The sequence below is a fragment of the Bos grunniens genome, chromosome 7, assembly GCF_055505025.1.
Source record: "Bos grunniens cultivar Pamir isolate PY7600 chromosome 7, Bosgru_T2T1.0, whole genome shotgun sequence".
In the NCBI taxonomy this organism is placed as follows: Eukaryota; Metazoa; Chordata; class Mammalia; order Artiodactyla; family Bovidae; genus Bos; species Bos grunniens.
In genome coordinates this window covers 43,222,857-43,249,441 of record NC_141171.1, presented here as the reverse complement: position 1 = coordinate 43,249,441, position 26,585 = coordinate 43,222,857, and the positions used below count along the sequence as shown (strand labels likewise).

The 26,585-nt window shown below is 58.2% G+C and overlaps 1 protein-coding gene across 3 annotated transcripts; it reads right to left on the bottom strand.

Annotated features, from left to right (window-relative positions):
- Positions 1–34: 34 nt before the first annotated feature.
- Positions 35–24,903, bottom strand: PALM (paralemmin). 3 transcript variants are annotated; one of them, XM_086411251.1, is made up of 9 exons: positions 24,761–24,903; positions 13,837–13,888; positions 13,260–13,340; positions 12,922–13,052; positions 11,301–11,454; positions 9,776–9,797; positions 8,150–8,209; positions 5,635–5,766; positions 35–2,106 (listed from the first exon to the last, which is right to left on the bottom strand). In XM_086411251.1, exons 1-9 carry the CDS (start codon positions 24,763–24,765, stop codon positions 1,577–1,579), a joined length of 1,167 nt encoding a protein of 388 aa, XP_086267377.1. In that variant the 5' UTR covers positions 24,766–24,903; the 3' UTR covers positions 35–1,576. The 3 variants fall into 3 exon arrangements, with proteins under 3 accessions (XP_086267377.1, XP_086267378.1, XP_086267379.1); XM_086411253.1 differs by lacking the exon at positions 24,761–24,903 and adding an exon at positions 16,101–16,281 and having other exon boundaries at positions 36–2,106; XM_086411252.1 differs by lacking the exon at positions 5,635–5,766.
- Between the last annotated feature and the right edge of the window lie 1,682 nt (positions 24,904–26,585).

The following is a 26,585-nucleotide window of genomic DNA, read 5'->3' as shown; positions in this document are numbered from 1 at the left end:
CCGCCCAGGTGAAACTCAAGAAGTCCAGCCCTGGGGCTGTTCACACTGTTTATTTGCTTCTCTGGGAAAGTCAAAAACATGGGGCCTCATCACACATCGAAAGCAGAGGGGGGCAGCAAGGGCACTTTAGCGGAGGCTCACGGCTCGAGGACTTGGGTGAACTCGAGGAGGAAGGGGGGTCCCACGGCCACTGCTCAGGTCACCTCAGAGAGGACCTCTCATCCCAGCCACCCAGGGGCGGAGCTGAGACGGGGACCCAGGCTGCCATCCAGAGCAGGCCCTGCACCCACCCTGCTGAGGTGGGGAGCGTCCTGGGCCCTGGGCACCAGGCTGCAGGCCCCTAGTGGAGGGGCCAAGATGGGGCCTGGTCATCCGCAGCCCATACAATTAGAGGGCCTGTGAGCATGTGCACGAATGTGCCTCTGGGGACAAGTGTGGCTGCAACCAAGGAGATGTGTCTGTACATCTTGGTGTCAGCTACCCCCAGGAGGGGAGCCCCCCCGCCTCTCACCCCTTCCAGTGAGGGGGAGGCAGGTGCACATCAGGCTGGGCAGCAAATGGAGGTCTCCAGCTGCAATCCAGGGGAAGCTCCCTGTCCCAGGCGAGTGGGGTGCCCTCCTCCACTGCCCGGAACGTGCCAAGCCCAGCAGAGCTGGCGGTGGGCCCAAACTCTGTGGTATGTTAGGGGAGACCCAGGACCCTGGTCCAAGCAGGCTGGAGAAGGGGCCAGGGGCAGTCCCCTAGGGTCCCCAAATTAGCACCAGGAGGATGGGGGGCCCAGTGGGAGTGGGAGCTCAGGATGGGGCTTGCATGGCCCTGCCTTGTGCCGGATGCATCTCGAAGACCCCTGGCCCAGCCCGGCCAGAAGACAGCACAGGGGTCACACCCTGCCTGAGTAGGGGGCGTGGCCCCAGGGTGCCCCCTTCCCATGTTCCATCGCCCACTGGCTGCGCCCAAAGAGAGCACTGAGGGGAGGGGCGCATTGGCTGGGGGTGTCCAGAGGGGCTCATGTTCATTCCAAGACCTTGAGCCAGGGCTCCCTGGAGAGGCACAGCCTCACCTCAGTTGCCCGAGATCCTGACCAGGTGCCTTGGCCTGGGAACCCTGCCACAGAGGCTGAGCGGGGACAGGGCAGGCTCCCAGGACCCCTGGCTCCCGGGGTCCCTCTCCTGGGGGGTTATCCCCTCAGGGACCTCATTGGAGGGGGCAGGAAGGCACAGGCAGGAGGCCCAGAGGGAGGGGGGCTGGCATGGGGCCGCGTTGAGGCCCTGGGTCACACCGGCCAGGAGCTGCCGCGACATGGGGGGCCCTCGTTTGGGGAGAAGCGGGTGTGTCCGTGTCTCTCCTACCAGGCGTCGGTGCACGGCTCAGTGGTTTAGGGTGTGTGGGGGGTGGTGATGGGATGGGGGACCCCTGTCCCTCTCTTTCCAGTGAAAGAAAACTCGGAAGGAACACGCGACAACACGGCAGGTCCTGGGCCTGTGACTGCGGGTGGAGGGTGGGCAGGCGCCGGGAGGGCCGGGCTGTGGGTGTCTGGTACAGAGGGCAGGGCCAGGGTCTGGGGGGGCCGGGCGGGTCACATGATGGAGCAGCATTTACAGCGCTGCTTCTTCATATCAAGGTCCTGGGGCTCGGCGGCGGGAGCCTCAGGCCCCACCTGGTTCTCTTCCCTGGAGCCCTCAGTGGCCGGGGGCTCAGCCGCACTGCCGTTGGGTGGGGCAGGCTCCTTGGGCTCGGCTGCATCCTCGATGACCACCAGCTCTGCCGTGATGGTGTCCTGCAAACCCAGCACCTTCTGGGTCTCGGCCTCATCCTCCACGTTCTGGTAGCCCATAAAGATCATGGTGACTGGGGGCTCCTGGCCGGGCTGGATGCCAGGCGGGCCCGAGGTGGCCTCCCCAGGCTGGGCCTGAACGCCAGTGATCTCCCGTCTGGAGGGCGTGGTCCGGACAGCCTCTTCTGATGGCCCCCGGGTTTCCACTGCCCCAACCACTGACCCCGCCTCGTTCAGCGTGACCTCGTCTGCCTTGTGGATGAGTTCGTCCACCTCTGAGGAACTCAGCGGGTGAATCCCATTCTCTGCCGTGCCGTCCATGGCGTGGACCACTGGCATGGGGGGAGAGAGAGAGTGTGAGCTGGTTCCCAGACCAGAGGGAGGGCTTGGTAAGGCTGAGAGCCACCTCTAGGCTAAAGGGGAATCATAAACTAAATTACACCTTTAGAATCGACTGACAAGTAAAGCCCTGATTGGGATCAGTGCGCACGGCCAAGTTGGCACACAGAGGAAAATGTGTAGACACAAGAGCATGTGTTAGAAAACAAGAATAAATGAACTCGGATTTTATTGCCCTGCAGTGTGAAGCATTTCCATACTCCCCAGCCAACTTGCTCGCAGGCCATTACTTTTCAAAGTAGGTCTATTATTTTTTCCATTGCAAAGATGGTGAAAATGGAGTTCAAAGAAGGTAAGTAACAAGTAACTGGTCCAAGGTCACACAGCTGGCTGGGGCTGACCCTGCTCTTTCTCCCAGTCTGGGTCTATTTCCCTTCATGAGGATTTGCAGGGAGTCTGATTTCATGTGGATGATCTTAAACAAAAATTTAGTCCATTCACCCATCTTTTTTGTTTTCTCATCAGTGCCCTCGAAGGCTATACATTTTCCTCTGAGTTACGTTTTGGCTGCAGCTCACGGATTACGTTAGGTCATTCTGTTTGAAGTGTAAATGTCTTATTATTTCCATTTTGACTGACTGTCTCTATAAGCCAAGATTTATTTAGAAGAGTGTTTTTAAACCTGGGAAAGAGGAGAACTGTGGTCCAGGAACACAGCATGTAAGATATAACATTGTGACAAGACATAGTCACTTTCTAAAATGCTCTACCTGTGTTTGACAAGAATGTGCATCCTCCATTGGGCAGAGTTTTACAAGGACAATCAAGCTTGTTAAGCATATTTTCCAGATCTCTCCAGCTTTCATCATTCGTGTCTTTCTGATGTGTCATTTTCTAACCTGTGTTACAGTCTCTAAGACCGGATATCAGCACCTGGGAGGAGTCCCCACTGTGGTCTGATGCCAGCCCTGGATCACAGCCCTTCTAGAAGCACAGCTACCCAGCTGCTTAGGGTGGAGGGAGGGACACACTGAGTGCCCTAGGAACTCTCCTCCTCTGGGGCCAAGGGTCAGGGTTGGCAGTATCTGGGCTCCAGCCAGAAGGAAAGTGCTTTCCACTCTCGGTTTCCAAACTCCTGGGGAGGGGCATCCATGATTCAAGGCCTTGCAGTGACTCTGGGCTGGAGGCCCAGAGGGTGGGGTGTGTCCAGGCCATGCAGAACCAAGCTAGGTATTTCCCACTGGCCACTGCTCCAAGGTAGGAACCCAAGCCCTTGGCTGCCATGGAAATGGATCACCTTCCCATTGCTAAGCAACCAGAGTCCAGTCTGGCGGGTCTTGAGTCCCCAGGGGCTGGGCCAGGCTGGGCTCAGTGGCCAAGGTAAGGACCTTCCATGAGCACAGACATCTCTGCCCCTTGGCCCTTTGTGGCCATCCTGGGTCCAGGAAATAGAGCAGCTGGGACATGCCCAGAACCACACAGCTGGTGAGAACTGGAGCCAGGATTCCACCTGGGTCAAAGATCCCCAAGTACAGCAGAGCTGGGTTGTGACAGGACTCCTTTAATAACATCCTGGATGTTCCAGAGGCCTGAACCTCTAAGAACACAAGGCTCTGGGAATCAAAACCACAGTGAGATACCACTTCACACCCACTTAGGATGGCAATTATAATTTAAAACAGTCGATAATAAGGGTTGTTGAGGATGTGGAGAAACTGGAACCCTAATGCACTGCTGGTGGAAAAATAAAATGGTAATGCCACTGTGGAAAACACCCCAGCAGTTCTTCAAATAGTTAGACAGAATTCCCACATGATCCAGCAATTCCACGCCTAGGTATTACCTGAAATGAAAACATACACCCACACAAAACCTTGTATAGCATAAAACCAAAGGGTGGAAACATCCTAAACGTCCATGAACTGATGCCTAGATAAACAAAATGTGGTCCATCCACACACTGAACTATTACTCAGCCATAAAACATAATCATGGATGAACCTTGAAAACATGATGCTCAGTCAGAGAAGCCAGACACAAAAGGTCACATAGTGTATCATTCCATTGATGGGAAACAGGCCAGAACAGGCCAGTCCACTGACAGAGTGGGTTCGTGGTTGCCATGGTAGGGATGGGGAGGGATGGGCTTTCTATTTGAGGAACAAGATGTTCTAGAATCAGGTACTGAGGGCATACAACATGGAGAGTTCTCACTGGGTTGTGCGTGGAATTGTACGTGTGTCCTGCATCTCTGTCTCCAAATTCCATCTTCTCCTGAGGGCAGCATTTACCAGACTCGCTAATGGACCCTGGGGCTGAGCTGTGCTAATTTATACCTAACTGAAGGGATCAGCTCTGGGGACCTCAGGTCCTAAGAAAGCAAATGCTTACCTTGACTCCAAATGTACCGTTAATTTTTTTTCTTTTGCTGCCCACGGCTTGTGGGGAGCACCTGGATACCTGGGGATATCTGACCTGACTCACCCCACCCTCAGTACCTGGGGATCTTAGTTCCCCAACCAGGGATTGAATGCAGGCCCTCCGCAGTAAAAGCACAGAGTCCTAACCACTGAGCCACCAGGGAAGTCCCTTAAAGGTTTCTTAAAATGCTGTCTTTAGGAAAGTATGTTTTCTTCTTTTTCTGGTATCACAGCAAATGTTGCCCCAAACTTCCTCTCCCCAGGCAGGACATGCCAAAAATGAACAAAAGTTTAAATGCCATGACCATTATGAGACGGTTGTCTAAATACTGATGGATCTCACAGTTTAAAAGAAAGTTTTCCTTAGATTTTTAAAAAAGAAAGTGAATTTTACATTCTGTGAATTATATGGGGGTGGGAAAAGGGACTTTGGAGCTTTCGCCCAAGGCTGCCTTCCCCTCCTATTTCCAGCTGCCAGAGAGAACCCTAAAAAACCCAAACCAGGTCTCAGCTCTACAGCCCTTCCAACACCACCCCCCTCCCGGCTCCTGCCACCCCTGCCAAGGCTCCCCATCCCCCACGCCCTCACTCTGCATCGGCTCCACGGGCTGCTCCACAGCCCCAGCCTGTGAACCAAATCCCACCCCAGGGCCTTTGCACCCACACCGGGTGCCCCCTGTGCAGCTGCTTCCCTTCTCTGTCCCTCCCCACCTTGCAGGACCTTCCCTTGGCCCCCTCTGAATCTCTAAGGGGGGCGTCTGTAGCCTTTACCACAACAGTAATTATTTAAATGAATTATCCTGCGAGGGTATTTAAGCAGAATTTGAGCAAACTCCAGGAGATGGTGAAGGACAGGGAAGCCTGGCGTGCTGCAGTCCATGGGTTCGCAAAGAGTCCGACACAACTGAGCGACTGAACAACATCTGTGAGGTGGGGGTTGGAGGGCTCAGACCCCTGGCGCGGGAGCACACAAGATGGAGCGCACCTCACCCAGAGTTCGGCTCCCCAGCCCATCCTGGCGCTGGCCACGCCTCCAGACAGGTTCCGGGATGGAGGAAGGACCTGCCAGGGGCGCTGGCGGGGCGGGGGAGGGGCGCGTACCTTTGGTCTCGTCCTCGTAGACCTTGATGCCCTGAGGGAGGAGCTCCCGGGGGAGCACGGTGGTGCTGGACAGCACCCGGGTCTCCCCCGTCACCTTGTCCTTCTCCACCGTGATCTCCACCGAGTACATAGCTGGCACGAGAGGCACGGGTCAAGCCGCTGCCCACCTGCCCACGTGCCCCCCGCCGGGCTGCAGCCAAGCCAGGGAGGGGAGCCGGCAGCACAGAGCCAAGCAGCGGGTACCCTCGTGTGCCCTCGACGCGGCCCTCCTCCCAGCTCAGTATCCCTCCCTGGCTCCCCAGCGCCCACGGGCGTTGGGTCTGAATTCCTGGGCCACTCCGGCCGCCCTGCCCTGACTGCAAAGCCTCGATCAGTTCCAGGGAGGTGGGGGCGTGCCTGGCCCAATCCAGAAAGGATTCAAACGCAAGTGAGCAAGCCTGTGCCCCCCAGGGTCCTGGACACTAGCCCTCCGCACTGCTCTTGTAAGGCCACTACTGACGTGTCAACATTCTCATCCCTTCAACGTGGAGAGGGGACGGTCCCCTGGAAGTGTATGGAGCTACAACCCCTGAAGATTACATCCAACGGCCAGCAGCTGCCCCTGTTCTGCAGACAGGTCGCCACAACCACACGGAGACGGAGACGCCTCCTGGCAGTGAGGTCCCCAGGCCCCCTCCCTCCAGGGAGAGCCCCACATCACCACGCCCCAAACCCCTCCCCGACCTGCCCCTCCTGGGTCTTCCCATTTCTCACACGGACACCTTTGTTTTCCCTCCTCCCTCTCTTACCGACCCTACTACCTCCCCCATGCCCCAACCTGTCCATCTGCAAACTCCAGGGTGCTGCTTTCAAGACTCCCAGAACCCACCCACTGCTCGTCCTCTACGGCCCCTGCTTGGAAGAAGTTGCATCCACCCCCACTATCCCTCAACCCCCTTCACCGCATCCCCACACCATCCCTCAGCCCGACACGCATCTCCTGAGACCCCCACAGCATCCCCTACCATGCCCCACCATATCCCCCTTCATCCCTTTCCTTCATCTCTCACCATCCCATTCATCACCCCCGCCCACACAATACCCCTATCCTCCACCGTTTCCTCTCACCTTCCCCCCACCCACTATACCCATCATCAACCCTCCGGGACCCGCCCCCCCCCCCGCCCCCCGCAATCCGCTCCGCCCACAACCTGTTCTCCGTACAGCCGCCAGTGGGCGCCTGTGAGCTGCGAGCAGGCACGCCCCTGCTCTACCCACCCCCAGCTCTCTGCACCCCGACAGGGGCATGGGCCGCCCCCGTCCCTTCCTCGCCCTCACCTCCTGCCCCTCCCCCTCGCTCATTCCACTCCGACCAGCACGCGGCCCCTGCCACCCACCGGTGCCCACAGTCCAGACTTGACCTTTGCACTGGCAGTGCCCCTCTGTCTGCATGCCTTGCTACCTCACTTCCTTTATCCTTGCTCAGATGTCACCTCCTAAGTTAGACCTCCTCTGAGCCCTGTGATTCAAATTGTGCTCCCCTCCAGCTCCCTATGTTCCGCCTTGACCCGCATCAGAACACCTGCTGTAAGCCTGCAACCCTCTTGCCAGGCTCACAGCAGATGCTCAGCAAGCACTTGGAGACTGACTGACTGAATGAAGAATGCTAGGTATCACCACGTCCCTATGCAGCCTAACACCCCGCCATCAGACATAGTTGGGAAGGTTGTGCATTGCTCAAGGTCACCAGCTGGGGGCATGTAGCTTGGTAATTTCTGCCCACTTGTCTGACACTGAGGCCTTGAGGGTGTCCCCTCCTTCTCTACGCTTCCCCTGCCACCCTCTCCTTCCCTGAGTGTCATTACATCCTGGTCTTCAATCCCCTCTGTGGTTTTGTGCCTCCAAATTTACTCTAATATCAGCAGCTACAAGGTTCTGCTATTTGTCATGACTTTAGTCACTCTCAGGATTAGATTTGTGCCAGACTCTGGGCACAAGGTCACTACAATCCCCACCACCACCAGGTTCCAGCCATCAAGTGATCAAGCAGGGATTTGAACCCAACCTTATTGAGCACTGAGCACTAATCCCAATTCTGCCCTGCTTGGTTACCTCCAGGAATGGGGTGCTCACCCCCTCTCCTGAGGCAGCCCAAAGACAGTGAAAGAGGGAAAGTATGCAGCGAGCATGTGAGCCTGTGCCCACCCCCGCCAGGACCCAGAGCAAGAGGCAATGTTAGGGAGATAGAAGCCAGGAGGGGGCATCAGGTTAGAGCCGCCATGCGAGGGGGCCCATCTTCTCGGGGAAGCTGGGCCAGCTTGTGACGGGCGTGCCAAAGCAGAGGGGGCACCCGGCCCCACCCAGGCTCAGATCTGCGGCCTTGGTCCAGCCGCTCCCCACTAAAACCACAGACCCCACCCGGTGATGCTGATGGTTGCATCTGCACCAGGCCTGGCCCCTCAACCCGGCCCCCACAGGGCCAACACTCAGCCCAGGACAGCAGCTGGACATGGACCCCAACATGGGGACAACCCACCTGCCTTCATCATGGTGGAGCCGTCGACTGTCCTCAGAGGGGTGTTGGAGATTTGCTTCTCTGCTCACAATGGTGGTGGTGGGGGGAAAAGAGTGAAGAGAGATAGATTCAGAGGGGAGATCACATAGGCCCCTCCCCCAAGATGTGGGACTTCACCCAGACACATGGACATCCTCCAGGCACCTGGACGCCCCTCACACACTTGGACTACCCTCCCACACACTCACCCAGATACCTGGACCCTCTCCCTAATGCATGCATGCACCTGGACCCATCCACACACGTGTGCATGCCCTGAATACCCAGACACACATGGAATCACTCTCCGCAAAAAGAAAACACGCCTCAGTCCCATAGTCCATGACCCATCTCTTGGTCCAAATGATTTTCACAAAATCCCTGAGTGGCCTTCATGGATTTTTTTTTTAATTATTAATTTTTAATTCCACAGAAGATGAGGAGACAGACTCTCCTCATGAATAATTGACTCCTGAAAAATCAGGCCAGAGACACTTCTGACCATACCTCCAGTCCTGGCTGGTGGCGCTCCTTCCAGGCTCTACACACAAAAATAGACATGCTGAATATATATTTTAAAATATAACTTAGTGTTAAGGAAATTTTAATATAGCTAATAAACCATTATAGTTAACTGTACATATTGAAGTGTCATGAGTACACGTGAAGTATTTGTAAATGTGTACATCACATACCTGTAATAAATTTGTAGGTGGGGGCTAAAATCTCTCCCAGAATTCAAACTCTGGGCTTTTTTCTTTGTTTCCTGGATGTCAGTCTTCCACATCTCTGTGTGTGGGGGACCTTTGTCCTTTTTTTTTTTTTTATGGCCGTGCCACGCGGTTTGCAGGATCTTAGTTCCCTGACCATGGACTGAACCCGGGCTCCAGCAGCAGAAGCACCAAGTTCTAACCACTGGACCACCAGGGGAACTCCTCTTTGCCTTTTAAGTGGTGCACAATCTCCAGGACAGCCAGGATCTTGATTTCTCATCCTCATTGACCCCATTTCACAGATGGGAAAACTGAGGTGCCCACTTGCCCTGGAGCCCAGAGCAAGTGGGCATGGAACCAGGGCTGGGCCGACCAAGGCCAAGCACTCCAGGTGGACAGCATGAACCCACAGTGGGGCTAAGACTTCAGGCAGATGTGCCCTTGCAAAGCCTGCTTCCTCATCTGTAATGCAGGTGCTACATCAGTCCACCCAGGGAGCTTGTGAAAATTCGATGAAATGATGTTGAGGGGCTCTGGGCCCAGCTCAGAGTCTGGGTTTGCTGAGCGCAATGACAGTGTGAGCCATTAAGCTATTTCATTATCACTTTTTAGCAACAATAACACCTTAAAGGGGCTTCCCTGGAAAGAACCCGTCTGCCAATGCAGGAGACGTGGATTCGATCCCTGGATCGGGAAGATGCCCTGGAGAAGGAAATGGCAACTCATTCCAGTATTCTTGCCTGGAAAATCCCATGGACTGAGGAGCCTAGCAGGCTCCAGTGCATGAGGCCGCAAGAGTCGCACACGACTTAAAGGCACCCTTCCCCTATCTGCCATCTCCTATCTGGCCACCAGAGGGCGCCAGGGCCCTGCCCGCCCCTTCCCTAAGACGTACCTTTGGGCGTGCCCACCGGGGTCTGCAAGAAAGAAAGGGGAGGAGTCAGGGGTGTTGGCGCCCCCTTCCGCCGTCCAAGGTCCCACCGGCCGAGGCCCAAGCCTGAGGGGGGCGTGGTTCAGCGGTGACCCCATTGGAGGGGCCGTCTCCTTCTGGACCCATCCCCCACCCCGCCCTAGCCTGTGACAGCCAGAAACGCTCCTGCCTGCTCAGAAGCTTCCAGGGGCTCGCAATGCTCCCAGAACAAAGTCCAACCCTTCCTGATGACCCCCGGGGCCTCTTCCGCCTCTTCCCACCCCTGGCCGGCCTCCCTGGCCTCCTGGCTCTTCCGTGAGCCATGTCCCTCCACTTGGAAGGCCCTTCCCGGATTTCCGCTTGGCTGGCTGCTTGCTCAGCCCCCATGACCACCCGACCTAAAGGTGTCTCCCCACCCCCATCCCGGGTTGTCCCTCAGGTTACCATGTCATTTACCGGCCAAGAGATGGGCCAGGAGGCAGTTATACTGAGGGGAGAGGCCATGCCAGCACTCAGTCTGCGCTCAATCAACCTCACTGAAAGCCCCCTCTCAACTTGAGTCTGTTCCTAGAGAACTCTTACTCAGTCTTCAAAACCCATCTCCTCCAGGAAGCCTGCCCAGCTCTCCCATGAAACAGACACCTCACTGGGGACTCCACAGTGCCCTAAGCTTCCCCAGGATAGGTCCTTACACCTTCCTGTGTTTGCAGCTGATTGATACATGCACATCTGCCCACTTAAAAACAGTTCAAGAAGGCCAAGGTCTGGGACTACATCCTCCGGTTCTGCCCCAACCAAGCCTTGGCAAATAGTGAGGGTGGGTGTGTCAGCTCCAGACTGAAACTATCATAGGAGCAGCAGGGCACACAGCAGGGATGTTCCCTGGGCTGCAGCTCACCGGGGAGGGGGAAACAAGGATAGGTTGGGAGAGAGGAGGCGTGCCCCATTGGCCCCTTGAGTCCTAAAGACAACAAGGGTGGTCGGGAGACTCCTGAATTTGCCTTAACATGCTGCGGTAACCACGAGCTCAGGGTCTGGTTTCACCTGAGCCTGGCATACACGTCACAGCCTAGAATTAACAGCTAAGCCTAGTAAAGACTACTCCACTGTGTGCCCTGAGCCAGTCTTTCAACCTCTCTGGGCCACAGTCTTTTTCATCAACTGGGGATGCGGCTCCACCTAAAAGGGCTGCATGCAGATAGACAGGTGATACCCAGTGTGTTGGTGAACCTAGGGAGGATGACAAGCAGGTGGTCTTCGGGGAAGACCCTCTACCCATGAAACGCTCGTTTTTCACTGATTTTCTAAACACCAGTGACCCCCCTGTCTGGTGGGGAAACCGAGGCCCCGGGAGGCCAAGCAAGGCGTGCAGGCGACACAGCTGGGATGTGGCCAGGCTGGGATGTGGATGTGCACGCATTTGGGATGTAGGGCGCCCCCAGCCACAGCCCCAGAGGCGGTGGGTGCTTCTGGACCTCGGCCAGCAGGGTGGCGCCCTGGAACCTCTTACCTGCTGAGAGTTGGGCACAGCCTCGGCTCTCTGGTCTTCCGGGGCGGGGCGCAGGGCGGGGCCGGGGGCGGGGCTCGGGGCAGCCACGCTCCCCCTGGCGGTGGCAGTGGGCAGCGCATCCGTGTTCTCCAGCTCCTCGATCTCCTGCTCCAGCCTGGGGAGTGTGCACGAGGTAACCACCCTGCCGGACACTTCTGGAGCCCGGCACCACCAGGCACGTCCAGGAGGGCTTTCTTGACTCGTGTGTTTCCTAACGACCCTGCGAGGTGGTCTCCTTCGCACTCTCAGCGGGGAAATGGAGGTAAGTAAGCTGCAGACCTGAGACCCAAACCCAGGCCGGCCGGTCCCTAGACCCCTGGGCCGCCCGAGTCACTGTTTACTCCTCTGTTCACTTCCAACACACTCCTCTTTTTCCACTCAAATACATTTATGTTTACAGGAAGCTTTATCTCTCCAGGGAAACTGGAAAAACCATGTCACTTTCCAGGTTTTAGGAGATAATGGTGCTCATAAATGCAGTAAAAACAAAGCTGGCATATTCAATCCTGCCCCAGGCATCACCTGCCTACGCCTTTGGGGTGCAGGCACTCAGGACCCGGGAGATAGGAGATGTTTTCCTTGAAGACTCAGTACAGACTGGGGAGGTGGGTAGTCTGCAGCCCCCTAATAAACTGAGCCCAGCTCAGCAGACTGGACACAGCTGGGGTCAGCCTGGAGGGCTTCCCGGAGGAGGTGTCCAGATGAAGACACTGATCAGGGAAAATGCAGGTGATGGAACCACCCAAGGAACGTGCAGCCCTGAGGGGAAGAAAGCCAAGGCCCCCCGAAAGCCAGCCACACAGTTGGGCTCAAGAGATGCCCTCCTCACCACCCCCTACCCAGGGTTGCACCCAGCAGGATGGATTGAGCAGAAGCCCACCTCATCCAACCCCCAGGGACTGGTAATTCCCACTGACCATCCTTCCCACCTGCAAGTGCCCCTCAGCCCGCTCAGTCCTGAGTGGCCCTCCAGGCCACGTCTCAGCCCAGCCTCCTCTGGGCACATGCTCCCAGGTTGGGGAACTGAGGCCTGGGGAGGGGACCCCAGCCAAGCTGCCCCCACTTTCTTCCAAACTAAATGCACCCAGACAGGATCCTGAGGTCCCCACGGGCCAGCAGGCCAGGGTGCCACAGCCAGCACATGCCTTTCAGGCCTCCCCTGGCCAGTGGACATTGGAATTTTGGCTGTCACTTCCCTCTGCCTGACCCCGCTGCCCCGGGAACTGAGCCCGGGCCTCCCGCCCGGCTGCCCGCCTGCTCGGAAACTCCTCGGTGCTTTTGTCCCAGGCCAGGGGGATGGTCACTTTCCCCGGCCTGCCCCCTCCCCCAGCTTCCTGCAGGCCAGCTGTGGTGCCTCCTGCCTCCATGGCTGCAGGAGCGCTGGGAAGACCAGCTGGGCTGGCGCCAGGAAGCCTCGGGGGAGACTGCATCTCCATCCTCAGAGACCTGTCTTCAGAGACCTCCATGGCCCAGACCACTCACCCCTCACCCCTGTGTGGCTGCGGGGTTGGGGTGAGGAGGGGTCAGGCAGGCAGCACCCACCCCCAGTCACTCCCCAGCCCTGAGGCTCGCAGCTCCCCACCTGGAGATGGACTCCTCCAGGTGCCGCGCCTTCTGCTCGTCCTCCTGCATCTGTCTCCTCATGTCCTCATCCCCCTCCGAGGCTGAAGAAGGCGTCCCCTCCAGCAGCCAGCGTTCCCGCAGCGCCTTGGACTGGGGCAGTGGGCACCAAGGTCAAAGTCAGGGTCAGGGTCAGGTGAGGGTCTGAGTTGGGACTGGAATCAGGATGGGGGTCATCTCAACCCTCCTGCTCCCAGCCCCTAAGTCCTGGATCCGGCTGAGGCAGGGGTCCCTGGATGCTGCCCCCCTTCCGCCCCCCCACCCCAGCCTGCCCACCCCCAGCCGAGGCTCCGCCCGGACCTTCAGGTGCTGCAGCTGTCTCCGGTCGTCCTCCAGCTGCCGGCGCCTGTTCTCAATCTCTGCCTGCCTCCGCCGCTTCTCCTGCAGACCCCGCACACGGTAAGGGCAGGCTGGGGCCGCGGAGACCCCATAGCTACCGGGACTTCACCCACGCGGGTCCCGCTTGTTCTGTGAACAGCACCCACTTGGCCCACCACACCCCCACCTGCACCCAGCCTGTTCCCCCACCCTCCCCCACCTTGTCCCTTCACCAGGAAGGACTACCAGCCTCCCCCAACTTCCCCAAGCCTTGCCACAAGTGCAAGTTCCTTGCCCCGCCCCCCCCACCCCACCACTGCAGGGGAGCTGCCCAGGGGCTCTGAGAAGCTTCTCAGCTGGAGTCCACATGCTGAAGACTAAGGGATGCTCAACGTTTTAATTTTGTGGGGAGATGCTAGCAGGCACTGAAGTGTCCCATACTACACCTGGGATCTGAGTCCCCGAGCCCCAAGCTGGGTGTGGGGAGCACCTGAGGCCCTGGGTCCCCCCCAATCTCCTCCCCATGCCCATCCCATCCTTGGGACCTGGAACAACTCACTGCAATGGCCTGCAGCCGCTCCTGCTGGGATGGGGTCTCTGCCACCAGGACCCTGGGAGGACAGAAAAGATCAAGTGGGGGGGTTGACCCCCAACATTGCTTTCAAAAGATCCAGTTCGAATTCCCACTCTATGCCTTCCTGCCGGGTGAGCCCGAGTTCCCTTCTGCCAAATGAGATCGTTCCACAGCCCCCTCGTCCCCATGCAAGCTTATTCCTGCATTATTCTCCCACAAACCCTCCTGCCACTCCTCAGGGCAGGGACAAGGGACAGGACAGCTGAGGCCCAGTCCAGACACCTAGGGAGGGCTTGGGAAGGGGAGGGCATTGAAGCTAGGCTCTGAAGGATGCATAGGAGTTCCCTGAGAATAGAAGCCTGGAGTAGAGGGTCTCTTCCAGACTGAGAGACTGACCAAGACAGCCCCTTCCTCATCCTTCTCCAGCTCTGGGAGGAACACTTGGAGGAAGAGGGACCCTCCAGCTCCATCCCCCACCCCTTGACTGCCAAGTCCTCGATGCTGTTTTGGTATTTCTGGTGTCTCCCTCACTGGCTGCCTCTGGAGTCTTCCAGAACCCCAACAGCTCAGAGAGAGCTGTGAGCCTCCCAAGAACACACAGCAAAAAAGTAGCAAAGCTTAAATCCAACCCCAGATTCTTTCCTCATCTCACCCATGTTTTGCTTGTTTCTTTCATTTTTTATTTTTGCTGCACCATGAGGTTTACAGGATCTTAGTTCCCCAGCCAAGGTGAGGGTCTGGAAGGATTGAAGCCAGCCCTGGCAGTGACAGCACAGAGTCCTAACCACTGAGCTGCCAGGGAAGTCCCCCATCCATGTTTTCTGAGAGCCCACCCAGTGCAGTATTAGCCTTAAGCTGGTATGCAATAGGAGTTAGATAAATGCCAGTGTTGCCAGATGCTCTTAAAGGGACAGGACTTCATGCTGTTGAGGATCTGGGGACTTCAGAGAGGGCACGGGACCTGGAAGATAGGTCCTCCTCCTACCCCTCCCCTTGATCCCCTGCATCCCCCTCCCTACCTGGGGTGGAGGGGGGAGGAGCTTTCAGAACCTGCCCCCTCCCTTCCAGGTCTCCTGTCTCTGGAAGCTGCACACAGTAGATGCAGAGTGAAATGGTCAGACGAATGATGCCCTGAACATCTCCTCCTCCTCAGGGTAACCTCGAGCTTCCAGGGGGTGGAGGGTCCTCAGCCTGAGTGGGGGGCTTCCAGACCATCTGCCTCAAACCCCTGATAAACCACAGGGCCACTCTGGGAGGGACTGACTGATGGGAGGCCTCATCTCATATGGGAGGGCCTGGCAGTGGGAGCCAGACCCCCCCAACCTGTTCCACTCCCCACCTCCCCACCGCCCCCTCCGTCTGCCCCGACCCTCTTATCTTCACAGGCACTGAAATTACAGACCGTGCTTTGGACCCCACCCACCCCCAGCCTTGACTCAGGGCCCAGAGCCACCCCAAGGCCTCCACACTCTCTGCCCCTCTGGCCTTCATTTCCCCATTTGCACATCCCAGCTCTGGGCCCTCCTGCTATGTCACCCCCTAAACTGTGGTTTAGAAGGGAAACACTGTGCAAGGTCTACCCCAGCCCCAGCCCCTGTGTGCGTGCACACACACACACACACACACCCTGTAGCTTCTCGGTGGACACCCATCCCGGGGCAGCAGTGACCCGGTCAACCGCCTTACTCGGGTCTAGTTTCCTGGCCATGCTGAGACCTGTGAAGTCATCTGGCTCCCATGCTCCGGCCAGGTGACCCCACCCAGCTCCTCCCTTCCTGTGAGGCAGCACCTGCCCCCCTCTGCCTCCCAGGGGCCCAGCACACCAGCCGCACCCCTGCAGCTTCCCCTTCTCCTTCCTCAGGGAGGCTGCATTCAGCTGGGTGGAGTTCAAGAAAGGTTTGGTCCAGCTGTCCAGCTCAGATGCCCTTTCTGAAGGGCCAGACCAGCAGGATTTCTGGGTCTGCCCCATCACCTTGTGTCATACAGACAGGGTAACATGCTGTGCTCCCCAACATGGGCCCATCCCCTCAGTTTTTGCAAACCCCACACTCTCCAGCCCAGCCCAAGCCTCTACCATCACCTGCCACCTCCCTGAACCCTGACAGCCCACAACTAGAAGCTGCTGCTCAAAATGAGAATCCAAACCCATCATTCTCCTGCTCTCAAGTCTCCTGGCTCCCATCACCCCTTGAAAGCCCACCCCCTGGCATAGCCCAGCCCCCATCCTCTCCCCTGCCCTGGTGCCTGACCTCTGCTCTCCCTCCCGCTTGTGCTCACTCTGTTCCAGCCACCAGGACCTCCTGTGGTACCTGCCCTGAACCAAGTTCATTCTTAGCTCAGGGCCTTTATTCTTGATGTTCCCTCTGCCTGCTATGTTCTTCCCATAGCTGGAAACTGAGGCCCAGAGAGTGTGAGTCACCTGTCCAAAGTCACATAGCTACAAAGTGGCAGAGCTGGGATTCGAACCACAGCTGCTCAGCCCCAGGCTGTACCACAGGCCTTCCCTTTTCGCACAGCTCTAGTTCAGCCTCCAGGAGCCCACCCAGGCAGGAGGCAGAGTTGCAAGAGGGAGGCATAGCAGCTGATACCCCAGTGCAAGCAGGGCCACAGAGGGCAGGGGGACCAAGCTGCCTAACACTGGGTCACCACCCTGGAGGGGTGGATAGGTGGCCATTGAGGCTGGATACGAGGACATAGAGATGGCTGTGAGGCCAGCTCGCCAAGCTGGAGACAAGGCGGGCAGTGTCCTTACTGGGGCGGCCAATCCCTGCAGGGCCAAGCCAGGGCAGGGGAAGTTTAGACACAGTGAGGAGAGGCGCTGGCCCAGGGAGAGAATTTCCATCTCTCTCCACCCGTCTCCAGTCTCAGCCCCAGGGGTGCAGTCTGTGTGCCCCCCCTCAGGTGCCCCTCCCCAGGCCTGGGGTCGCCTGAGCCGCCCCACCCTACCCAGCCCCTGGGCTCAGCCACCGCGGGTGATGGATGGCTGAGCCCACGGGAGGCGGTCGCCCTGGCAACCGCGCCATCCCCATGGCAACGCAGAGGCCCGCTGGCGCTCAAGGGTGGGGCCGGCGCCGAGCATCTCCCACCCCGCAGCCCGGCGCTAAGGGGCTGAGGGGCTGCCTGCCCGGGGCTTCAGGGATTGCCTGCACCGGGTGGGACCCAAATGGCGAACTGGGTCTCTCCCACCCCCGCGGCAGGAGGAGGGCTTCCAGGTCTGGTGATAGGGGCGTCCACCCAGGGAAGGGCTTCTATCCGGGAAGGGTCTGAACCCGCCCTTGGCACGAGGCAGCCAAGGTCAAGCCAAGATAAGGCTCGCATCATAAATCCGAAAAACAAAACAGGAGGCTGGAACTCCCTAGCAAATCAGGAATAGAATAGGAACCATGTTCCGCGGGCGGGACTCAGCCGCACTTTACCGAGAGGAAACTGAGTCTGGAGGGAGCTAAGCGTCGATCTCCCGAAGATCCTGTGAGGCACGTGGATAATTATGGCCGTTTTATCAATGAAGGATCTAAATGGTGAAGTGAGATCTGCACCCAGACAGGCGGGCAGGCTCCCGGGCGCAGGGAGCGCAGGGTCTCCCTGGCCTGGCTGCGGTGGGGGTGGTCAGTGGGTTGGTCAGTGGGACCCCTGAGAAGCTCACTTGGGCTCAGTGAGTAAAGCAGAGGCCAGATCACAAACTGTTTGATTTACACACTGGGCGGAGAAGCTGAGTTTGGGCGGAGGCTTTAGGGCAGCTGCCCCCCTCTGGCTGTGTGACCCGGAACAAGTTACTTGTGTCTCTGAGCCTCCACTGGCTGCGCTGGGCTACGGGCCACAGCTTAAAGCTGCTGAGAAGGGACAAGCCCTAGGCCAGGACGCCCACCGTCAGCGCGCGCAGGCGTCTGGTCCCCGCGCGATTATATTTACGGAGCTTGGAGCAGATTCTGGGCTCCAGCGGCCTTGTGGGCGGCTCAGGACTCGGGGAGGGCGTCGGCTGCAAGCGCGTGAGATAATCGTGGTCCAGGAGATGAGCTAATGAGACCCGAACCCAGCAAGCCCGGCAGACGCCTCAGCTTTGCAGGCGCTTATTTTTCAAAGGTCCAGAGAGGTTACGCAACCGGCCCAAGGTCACCCAGGGGCCAGGAGGGTCCAGTGTGGGAGGTGGGAGGTGGGTGTGGGGGTTAGGGGTCACACTTGTCCTTCCAGAGCCCACGCCCAGCAGCTACAGCCAGAATGAGGGGGTCCCTGTCCAGGCAGGCGTGGAGCCCAGTGCTGGAACATTCCTGTGCTAACTGAAAGAAAACAGCTGACAACGACCTCGGCCATGGGTGGTGGTGGGGGGAGGCAGAGTCACGCGGGGCAAGGGGTGGAGAGGTGAGGGGAGCCCAGTGGCCTCTCCCCACATTGAGTGGGGGATGGAGTTGGGGAGGCTGGTTCCCAGCCCCATCCCTGGCCCCTCCTAAGCACCAACACCTTCCTCGCTACAGATCCGCCACAGTTCCATCACCCTGAATGAACCTCAGCCTCTCAGCAGCCACTCAAGCCCCTGTGTTTGCCCCTCACCTTTCCCCTTTCTCTCCTTCACCTCCAATCTCAACTCAGACATAGCTGCCTCTTTCAGGGAGCCTTCTTGGGTCTCTTGCCCTCATCAGGAAGGAATTCTTCTCGAAGCCCCTCAGCTTTCAGCACAGGTGAGCCCCTAGGACCACTGATGTCACTGGTGAGGTAGACAGCCCTTGAGGCATGGGCTTTCCAAAAGTTTCCAGGCAGAGAGACATCACCACCAAGGTGGAGACAGCAGTTGCAGCAGGCCACAGACTCAGCAAAGAAAAACTGTTGCGTATTAACCTAGGATAGGGGGCAGGGGAGCTGGACCCTGCCCGGGCCCTCACAACAGAACAGGGCAGCAGGGCATGAATGCCCGCCCACCCGCAGGGCCGCGCCTCCTCTGGCTTCCAGTAAATGCCTCTGCAGCGACCAGCCCCACAGACCTGCATCCCTCCACTTCCAGCGCCTCAAAACATTCCAGGTGCGATCCCACCTCAGGGCCTTTGCATGGACTGTGTCCAGACCTGGGCCACCCCTGCCAGGTCTTCAAGGGGCTCCTGGGGCCTGTCTTCAGATGTCACATCCTTACTCCAGCCTCCTCTGACTCTAATTAACCCCAGCACCTCCAACCCCCACCCCCCAGCCCTTATCCAGAAAATCTAGTGACTTTATTTTGTTGATTTCTCCACAAGGACAATAACTGTCTCTTTTTGTCCCTGCCATGTCCCCAGTATACAGCAGGCACTCAATAAATGTCCACTGGGTGAGCATGTGTGCTAGGGTCCTTCCATTTCCAAAGGAGGCCCCCACCTAAGGGCTCCCCACCTTTGTCTCACTCCCTCCATGCCCCCCCACCCCAGACCATCTGTCCTGTGATCATTTTTTTTTTTTTAAAGAAATTCACTGTCACATCTTGCTGCTGCTGCTGCTAAGTTGCTTCAGTCATGTCCGACTCTGTGCGACCCCATAGACGGCAGCCCACCAGGCTCCCCCATCCCTGGAATTCTCTAGGCAAGAATACTGGAGTGGGTTGCCATTTCCTTCTCCAATGCATGAAAGTGGAAAGTGAAAGTGAAGTCGCTCAGTTGTGTCCGACTCTTACCGACCCCATGGACTGCAGCCTACCAGGCTTCTCTGTCCATGGGATTTTCCAGGCAAGAGTACTGGAGTGGGGTGCCATTGCCTTCTCCTGTCACATCTTAAATTCATCCAAAATAGTACCTGGGCTCCCCACATTCAAGAGAGGACAAAGAACAAGCCCCAGCTGCCTCAGAAGTGACTTACAAATTAATACAGGAACAACCTAAGTGCCCACCAACGGACGATGGATAAATACAAGGTGGTCCTTCCATACACAGGCGCTCACTCAGCCCTGAAAAGGGGTGGAGCTCTGATGCTCACTGCCAGGTGGACGGACCCTGAGAACACGGTGCTCAGTGAGAGAAGCAGACACAGAAGGACACACAGGGTGTGATTCCACTGATGGTAAACATCCAGAACAGGCCGATCCACAGACAGGGGATTAGTGGTTGTTCAGGTTTGGGGGCGGAGAAAGCAATGGCACCCCACTCCAGTACTCTTGCCTGGAAAATCCCATGGAGGAGCTTGGAAGGCTGCAGTCCATGGGGTCGTGAAGAGTCGGACACAACTGAGCGACTTCACTTTCACTTTCATGCATTGGAGCAGGGAATGGCAACCCACTCCAGTGTTCTTGCCTGGAGAATCCCAGGGACGGGGGAGCCTGGTGGGCTGCCGTCTATGGGGTCGCACAGAGTCAGACACGACTGAAGCGACTTAGCAGCAGTGGCAGCAGGTTTGGGGGATGGGGTGGGGAGTGAGTCCTGGTGGGAATGGGGTTTTGGGGGGTTGATGGAATGTTCTGGAATTAGAGGTGATGGCTGTACAACTCTACATGTACTGAAAACCACTGAGCCACTTTAAACAGGTGCATTGTGTGGTGTGTGAATGATCTCAAACAAGCTGGTAAGAATAAATATACACACAGATACAGCAGAGATGCTGATTGTTTCACCAAGGGCCATACTAGGGGGTGAGGCAGCCACCCCAGGGACATCATAAGGTCCTACCAACCCTGCTCTGAGGCTCTAAAGGATTAGCAGGATCTGAACACAACCTGACCTGGTCATCGCCTGCCCACTCCCTGACAGCTGTTACTAGAAGCCCCTGCCAAGCCTTGCTGACCCCCCACCCGTGCCCCCACTCACCCAGACTGGGTTCCCAGGCAGGCCTGCACTCACTCTTGTCCTTACCTGTCTTCCCACCTCGGGGCCTGGGTCAGGCTTCTCCTCCCAATACCTGGCCCCATCCAGGCTGTCCCAGGGATGGTTCTGACTTGCCCTGAGTTCCTAGTTGAAACCCACAGGCAGGAGACAGAAACCGCATCCCATATCTCCACTCCTCAACACCACAACCTCCGCTCAGCCATCTCACGCTCTACAGAAACCCTCTGAAGCATGGTCTTAATGCCCCCTAGCCTCCCAGCACGCCCAGGGACTGGGCTGTCTCACCCTGACCAAGCCCCCATCTCTGTAGGCAGCTCTGACTATCACAGAGTTCTAAAGTCGGGTCCACGCCCACCCAGACATGGGGTCCTGCCACTTCTCCTCCAGATACGGCATTTCTCTGCCGGCTGTCCCCAGTGGCCTGTCGAGGCTGAGTCCTGAGCTGCTTCTCCCTGCTCTGGTCCCTTAGCCACTGGAGCCTCTTTCTGGTGCCTGGGTCAGCACCTCTCTCTTCTGCTCAGACACCACCCATGGCTCCCCAGATGAGCAGTGTAGGCCCAGGAGGACCTGGCCCCAAGAGCACAAACCAAAGAACGCTCTCTTCTCCCTACACTTTCCCACCTCTGGTCCTTTGCACAGACCAGTCTTTCCACCTGCTGCACCCTTCTGCCTGCCTGGGAAAACTTTTAAGTATCTTTTACAAAAAAGGTCCATAATAGAACGGAGCAGGAAACCTTTCCCAGACCTCAAAGAAGGCCCTCCACAGGCTCCCCCAGACCCCTCTGATCCTGCACAGGGCTACGGTAGTCAGCAGGAAGTGTTTCTTAAATGACCAGATGAGAGACTTCCCTGGAGGTTTGGTGGTTAGAACCTGGTGCTTTCACTGCTAGGGCCCAGGTTCTATCCTTGGTAGGGAAACTATCCTGCAAGCCACATGGTGTGGCCAAAAACAAACCAACAAACAACCCCAAAAAAAGCAGATGCCAGGCTTCCTGGGTAGAGAAAGGATGGAGGCAGTAGGGTCTCAGACTAGGGGAAAGGTGAGGAGACATTTTTTCAAAAAAGTCAACTCGTTTTCCTTCATCAAAACCTGAAGTCTCTGAAGATGGGCCTCCCCATGGGGCTGAGACCTCCCAGGATGCTCCATTCACCAGATGAGAAAAGTGAGGTTCAGAGAAGGGGGCGGCCTGACCAAGACCCCATGGTGGGTGAGGAAACCCTCTCCATGCCCGCAGCCACAGAGGGTTCCCTGGCAGTGGGTCAAGAGTAGATGGCCCCTAGAAGACCAGACCACAACAAAGGCCACCTCTGTGCGACCCAATCGGCCAACCAGGCTGAAAAACTGATGTCGGATACCTAGAACCACCAGTCCACAGCCCCTGGACAAGAAGGTGCAAAGGCCCTTCCTCAGCCCCCCTCCCCAGCACCAGAATGCCTAAGAGCAAATGCCAGCATCACCCTCTTCTGGCTGTGTGGCCTCGGGCGTGTCCAGTCACCTCTCCGTGCCTCAGTTTCCCCACCTCACAGGACCAAGTGTGTCCACGGGAACAAAGCATTCAGAAAGGGGCCCAGTACACAGCAAGCACTCAATAATCGTCAAGTAAATGTCACATCTGGACCTCTTAGGCCACTTTCCTGTCTTCCTGCTACCACCTCTAGGATTATCGTTATGTTCTTCCCTTCAAATCCACACACTGTTTAAATCAAACCCCTTTGTTTTCAAAGGAAATGTTACCAAGGCTGAGAAAACCAGAAGCCAGTGCCAAAACCATCAGAGTAAAAACACTTTAAAAAAAGATACCATGAAAATAAAAACTTGTTATTAAGTTCTATTATCACTAGATACTGGTTCTGCTTCTCATTAGAGAGGGAGACCAGCACATGCAGAAGGAGCATTAAGGATGCAGTTAGCACCCAGTTGAGCTGATGATCTCTCTGAAACTGTTCAGGCCTCAGGATGAGAAGGGACCTGATGAGTCCTGACCCAACTGCTTTCCTGCCCACTACGGGGCCCGAACCTCATGCTCACCAGACAAGATGTGGACATCTGAGACGGCTGCTTCCAGCTAAGGGGCCAGAGGAGCAGCCCCTCCCCTGGGGCCACCAGCAGACCCTCCCCATGGCAGGATGCACCCAGCTCCCTGTCCCCCAGTTCCCGGCCCCACCCTTGTTCCACCTTTAGAGCACCACCTATCGCCCCCACTGGCTGGTAAGAATTCTTACGTTCTCAAATTAGTGGAAATTTGTTTAATCCTTAAAATGATGAAAATCTGTCAAATGCTAAACGTCTTTTTAAAAGAAAGTTTCCAGCATCACCATCTCCTGTGATGGCAGAATCCATGGAAACGGAGGGAGGTAAATGACTGTGCCCTGGTGGGGGCTGTGATCCCATGAAGAAGGACAGAGGGCCCGGCAGGTGTTCATGTGGGGAGCAGATGGAGCCCCTCCCCACACATCGTCAACTCCAGCGCTGGGGACTGGCTTCCTTGCACGGCTACTCAGGCAGTTAATGCCAAGTCCCGTCCCACACCTGCACCCAGAAAAACCAGGGATCCGCCTAATGGGGAGACCCCAGCACCACATCTGACTGTGACCAAGAAGGCCTAGGGTCAGGGCGGCAAGCACCCAGGAGCCCTCTGTGTGCTCTGTGGCCCTGGGGTTAGCGGTTGCCCGTCTCTGGGCCTCCGTAAACCCGTGGAAAATGAACGGGTGGCGGGAAAGGAAACAATGGGGTCCATCCTGAATATCTCATCTCATTCCTCTGCTCTGGGTGGGCGTTTCCTCTGTCTACACACCTCCTCCCCCAGGCAGCCCCCTCCTCAAGGCCACACCCTGCCCAGGCCAGCTGTCTGGAGGCCCAGAGGCTCCCTTGGGCCCCTGGGAGCACAGCAGATAAACAAGTGAGGGGAACATAGAAGACAGGTCTGGGCCCCTGCTCCCCTGAGCCCCTGGCTGGGCTCCCGGGCCTGGCAGGGCCTTTGTCTGGGTTTTCAAAAGCAGAGGACATAGGGTGTCGCCTTGCCGGGAGGTGGGGGCAGGAGGCAGTGGCTCCCACCCAGCTGAGGGTGTGGTGGGTCACGGGTGAATCCCCGGAGGAAAGTTGCAGGCTTGGAAAATACACCCTGTGGGAAGGGCCCAGGAGCCAGCCGGGTGGGCTGGTGGACCTCCATGTCTGGGCCCGGGGCAGGGTGGGGATATGGCCCAGAGTGGGGCAGTCGCTGGCCCCCGCATAGGGCAGGGGGGGCTGCAGGACGCCAGACATCGCCTTCCCAGCCCCTGCCCATGTAAACACACCCCACAGCCTCCCTGCGCCCACCTGTGGGAGTAGGGGCGTGGGGGATGCCCTGACGCCAGGAACAGAGGACCCGCCCCGTAAATGACCAGGCAAACACACTGGGCACCCGCTAGTGCAGGGACCGCCGCTGCCCCGCAGTCCTTCATCCAAGCCGCGGCACACAGCCCACTCATCCACTCCTACCCCAGCCCCGGGCTAGCAGACACTTGGCTACATCATTAGGTGCCCCACCTCAGAGACACTTTCCCCAGGAAGGGAGGGGACCCCAGCTCCGCTGTTGGAAAGCACAGGGACCCCTGGGCTCACACACATGCCAGACCCGGAAGCCTGGAGCAAAGCCCACTAGAAGCCGGGCAATCGGGCGGCTGGACCCCCGCCTTAGCAAGGGCTCCAGACAGCACTTGAGGTCCTTGGGGAGGGCAGCCAGGCTACGGAGGACCGGCCGGTGCGCGTCCAGGGCACAGGGCGCAGCGAACGCAGGCCGGGGCTGGGAAGCGAGCTCCAGGCCCGGCGGTGCAGTGAGGAGGGGTCGCTCCGCCGCCCCAGAAGCAGGAGGGCCGCAGCCCGCCCGGGGCACGAGGGCGGAGGCACAGTGCGTCCCCTCCCCACACTCTCACGCGTCCCGGGCCGCCCCCAGCCGCCGCCGCCCGAGTCCTCGTGAGCCCGTGGGCCGCCGGGGCCGGGTCGAGGGGGAGGCCTGGGGCGGGCACCGCCCAGCCCGAGTCCCTCCCTGGCTGAGCGGGGGTCCCGGGAGTCCCTCGCTACCTCCCCGCCAGCGCTGTGGGGGCGAGAATCTGGGCCTCAGCCTCCGAGGCGCCCCTGGCGCGAGCGCGCTACTCACTCCATCTCCCCGCCGAGATCAGTGGGTCCGCGAGGCCGGCGGCGGGGGCGCGCGGGGGAGGGCCGGCGGGCTAAGGCCAGGCGGCCGGGGCTGCGCGGCGCGGGGGCGGCGGCACCGGCGCGGGCATCGCCCCGCGCGCGGCTGTTTATTGTCCGCGCGGTGGCGGGCGCTGGGGGTGGGCTGGGCGCGCGCGCCGCCGCCGCCGCGTTTCACTCGCGCCCCCTCCCGCCGGCTCCTCGCCTCCAGCCGCCGCCCGCCTGCGCCTCCTGCCGGCCGCCGCCGCGCCCCGACCACCGCGCGCCCTCCCGCCCTGTCTGCCCGAAGCTCTGGCCGCCCTGACCCATTCATTCCATCTCGGCGCGGGTCTGATTCTCGTGCCGAGCCGGTCCAGGCGCCGGCCGGGGATCCAGCCTGGCCGCCATCCACGCCGCCCCTCCCCGGCTCCCCGGCCAGAGAGGCGCGAATGGGGACAAATCGCTCGGGGAGGCCCGGCAGGCGGCTCCAAGAGTTCACGGTCCCGCTGCGGACGGAAGGTCCTGCCGACCGGCCGCGGAGTGTCTGGAGAAGAGCGTCCGGGTGGCGGGCGCGGCGAGCGCGCAAGGCCGGCGATAGGACCAAGCCGGGCCCGTTCGAGGAGGAAGCGATTGCTGGTCTTCTGAGCACTGGCGAGGCTTTGGGCCTGGCCCTACTTTTGGACGAGGGTTAAGGAACTTAATCTGCCCCATAGCTCTCTCGGGGCAAACAGGCCTGTGTGGTCAGAGTGAGTGAGGGGTCCGTGGAGGGAGCAGGGAGAATTCAGACTGTTTTGAGGGCACTGGGGAGCCACAACAGAGTTTAGAGGAAGAGAGGGTCACCCCGGTTTATGTTTGCAAAAGCCACTTGGCCTGCAAGGTGGGGAGCAGATAAAGGGGCGCTAAGGGGAGGGGTCTTGGAGTCCAGAAGCGGCTGAACAGGGAGGGACCTGGTGGAGGCTGGGCCAGGCTGAGAACCAAGTAGATTCTGGATGGATCTTGAAAGGTGGTGCTGCAGATGGCCACGGGATGGGATGTGGGATGACAGGCATCATTGGTCCCCTCTCCGGCCTGAGCTACTGGAAGGACATGTGACATGAACAGGGCCTGGGGAACAAGAAGGAAACACTGGCCAGACAGCTGGATCCCCAAGGGGGAGGCCTGGCCTGCACTGGAGGGGGGCACCCCAGGGGGAGCAGGTGCGGGCAGCTGAAAGAGCCAACTCTGTCCCCTGCCCTTCCCTCTGTTCCCTGTGGTCTATCTTGGGTCCTCCATTCATGTGGACCCCACGGATCAGGAGGGAGGCAGACTTGTCTTAGGACACTAGCCCTCAGGCTCTGAACACATTTACTCCGTAGGGCAGTTGCGGGGGAGCAGAGAGGGAGGTTCTTTTGAAGTACTTAGGGCTTTTGTAAAACGATTCTGCTCAGTGGTGCTCAGTAAATGGCTGTGTAAAGGAACTGTGGTGCTGGAGAAGACTCTTAAGAGTCCCTTGGACAGCAAGAAGATCAACCCAGTCAATCCTAAAGGAAATCAACCCTGAATATTCATTTGAAGTCTGATGCTGAAGCTCCAATACTTTAGCCACCTGATGCAAACAGCTGACTCATTGGAAAAGACTGAGAGCAGGAGGAGAAGGGGGTAACAGAGGTTGAGATGGTTGGATGACATCGCCAACTCAATGGATGTGAGCTGGAGCAAGCTCCGGGAGATGGTGAAGGACAGCCTGGTGTGCTGCAATCCATGGGGTCACAAAAAATCAGACACAACTGAGCAACTGAATGACAAGAACAAATGAAACAGGCTTGGATGAG

Coding starts and splice junctions, on each gene's coding strand:
- PALM (XM_086411253.1), bottom strand. CDS start 16,180: ATGAACTTGGTTCAGGGCAGGTACCACAGGAGGTCCTGGTGGCTGGAA. Junction 11,455..12,921: donor CTGGAGGAGTCCATCTCCAG/GTGGGGAGCTGC, acceptor CACACTCCCCAG/GCTGGAGCAGGAGATCGAGG. Junction 5,767..8,149: donor CTCCACCATGATGAAGGCAG/GTGGGTTGTCCC, acceptor CTCTCGTGCCAG/CTATGTACTCGGTGGAGATC.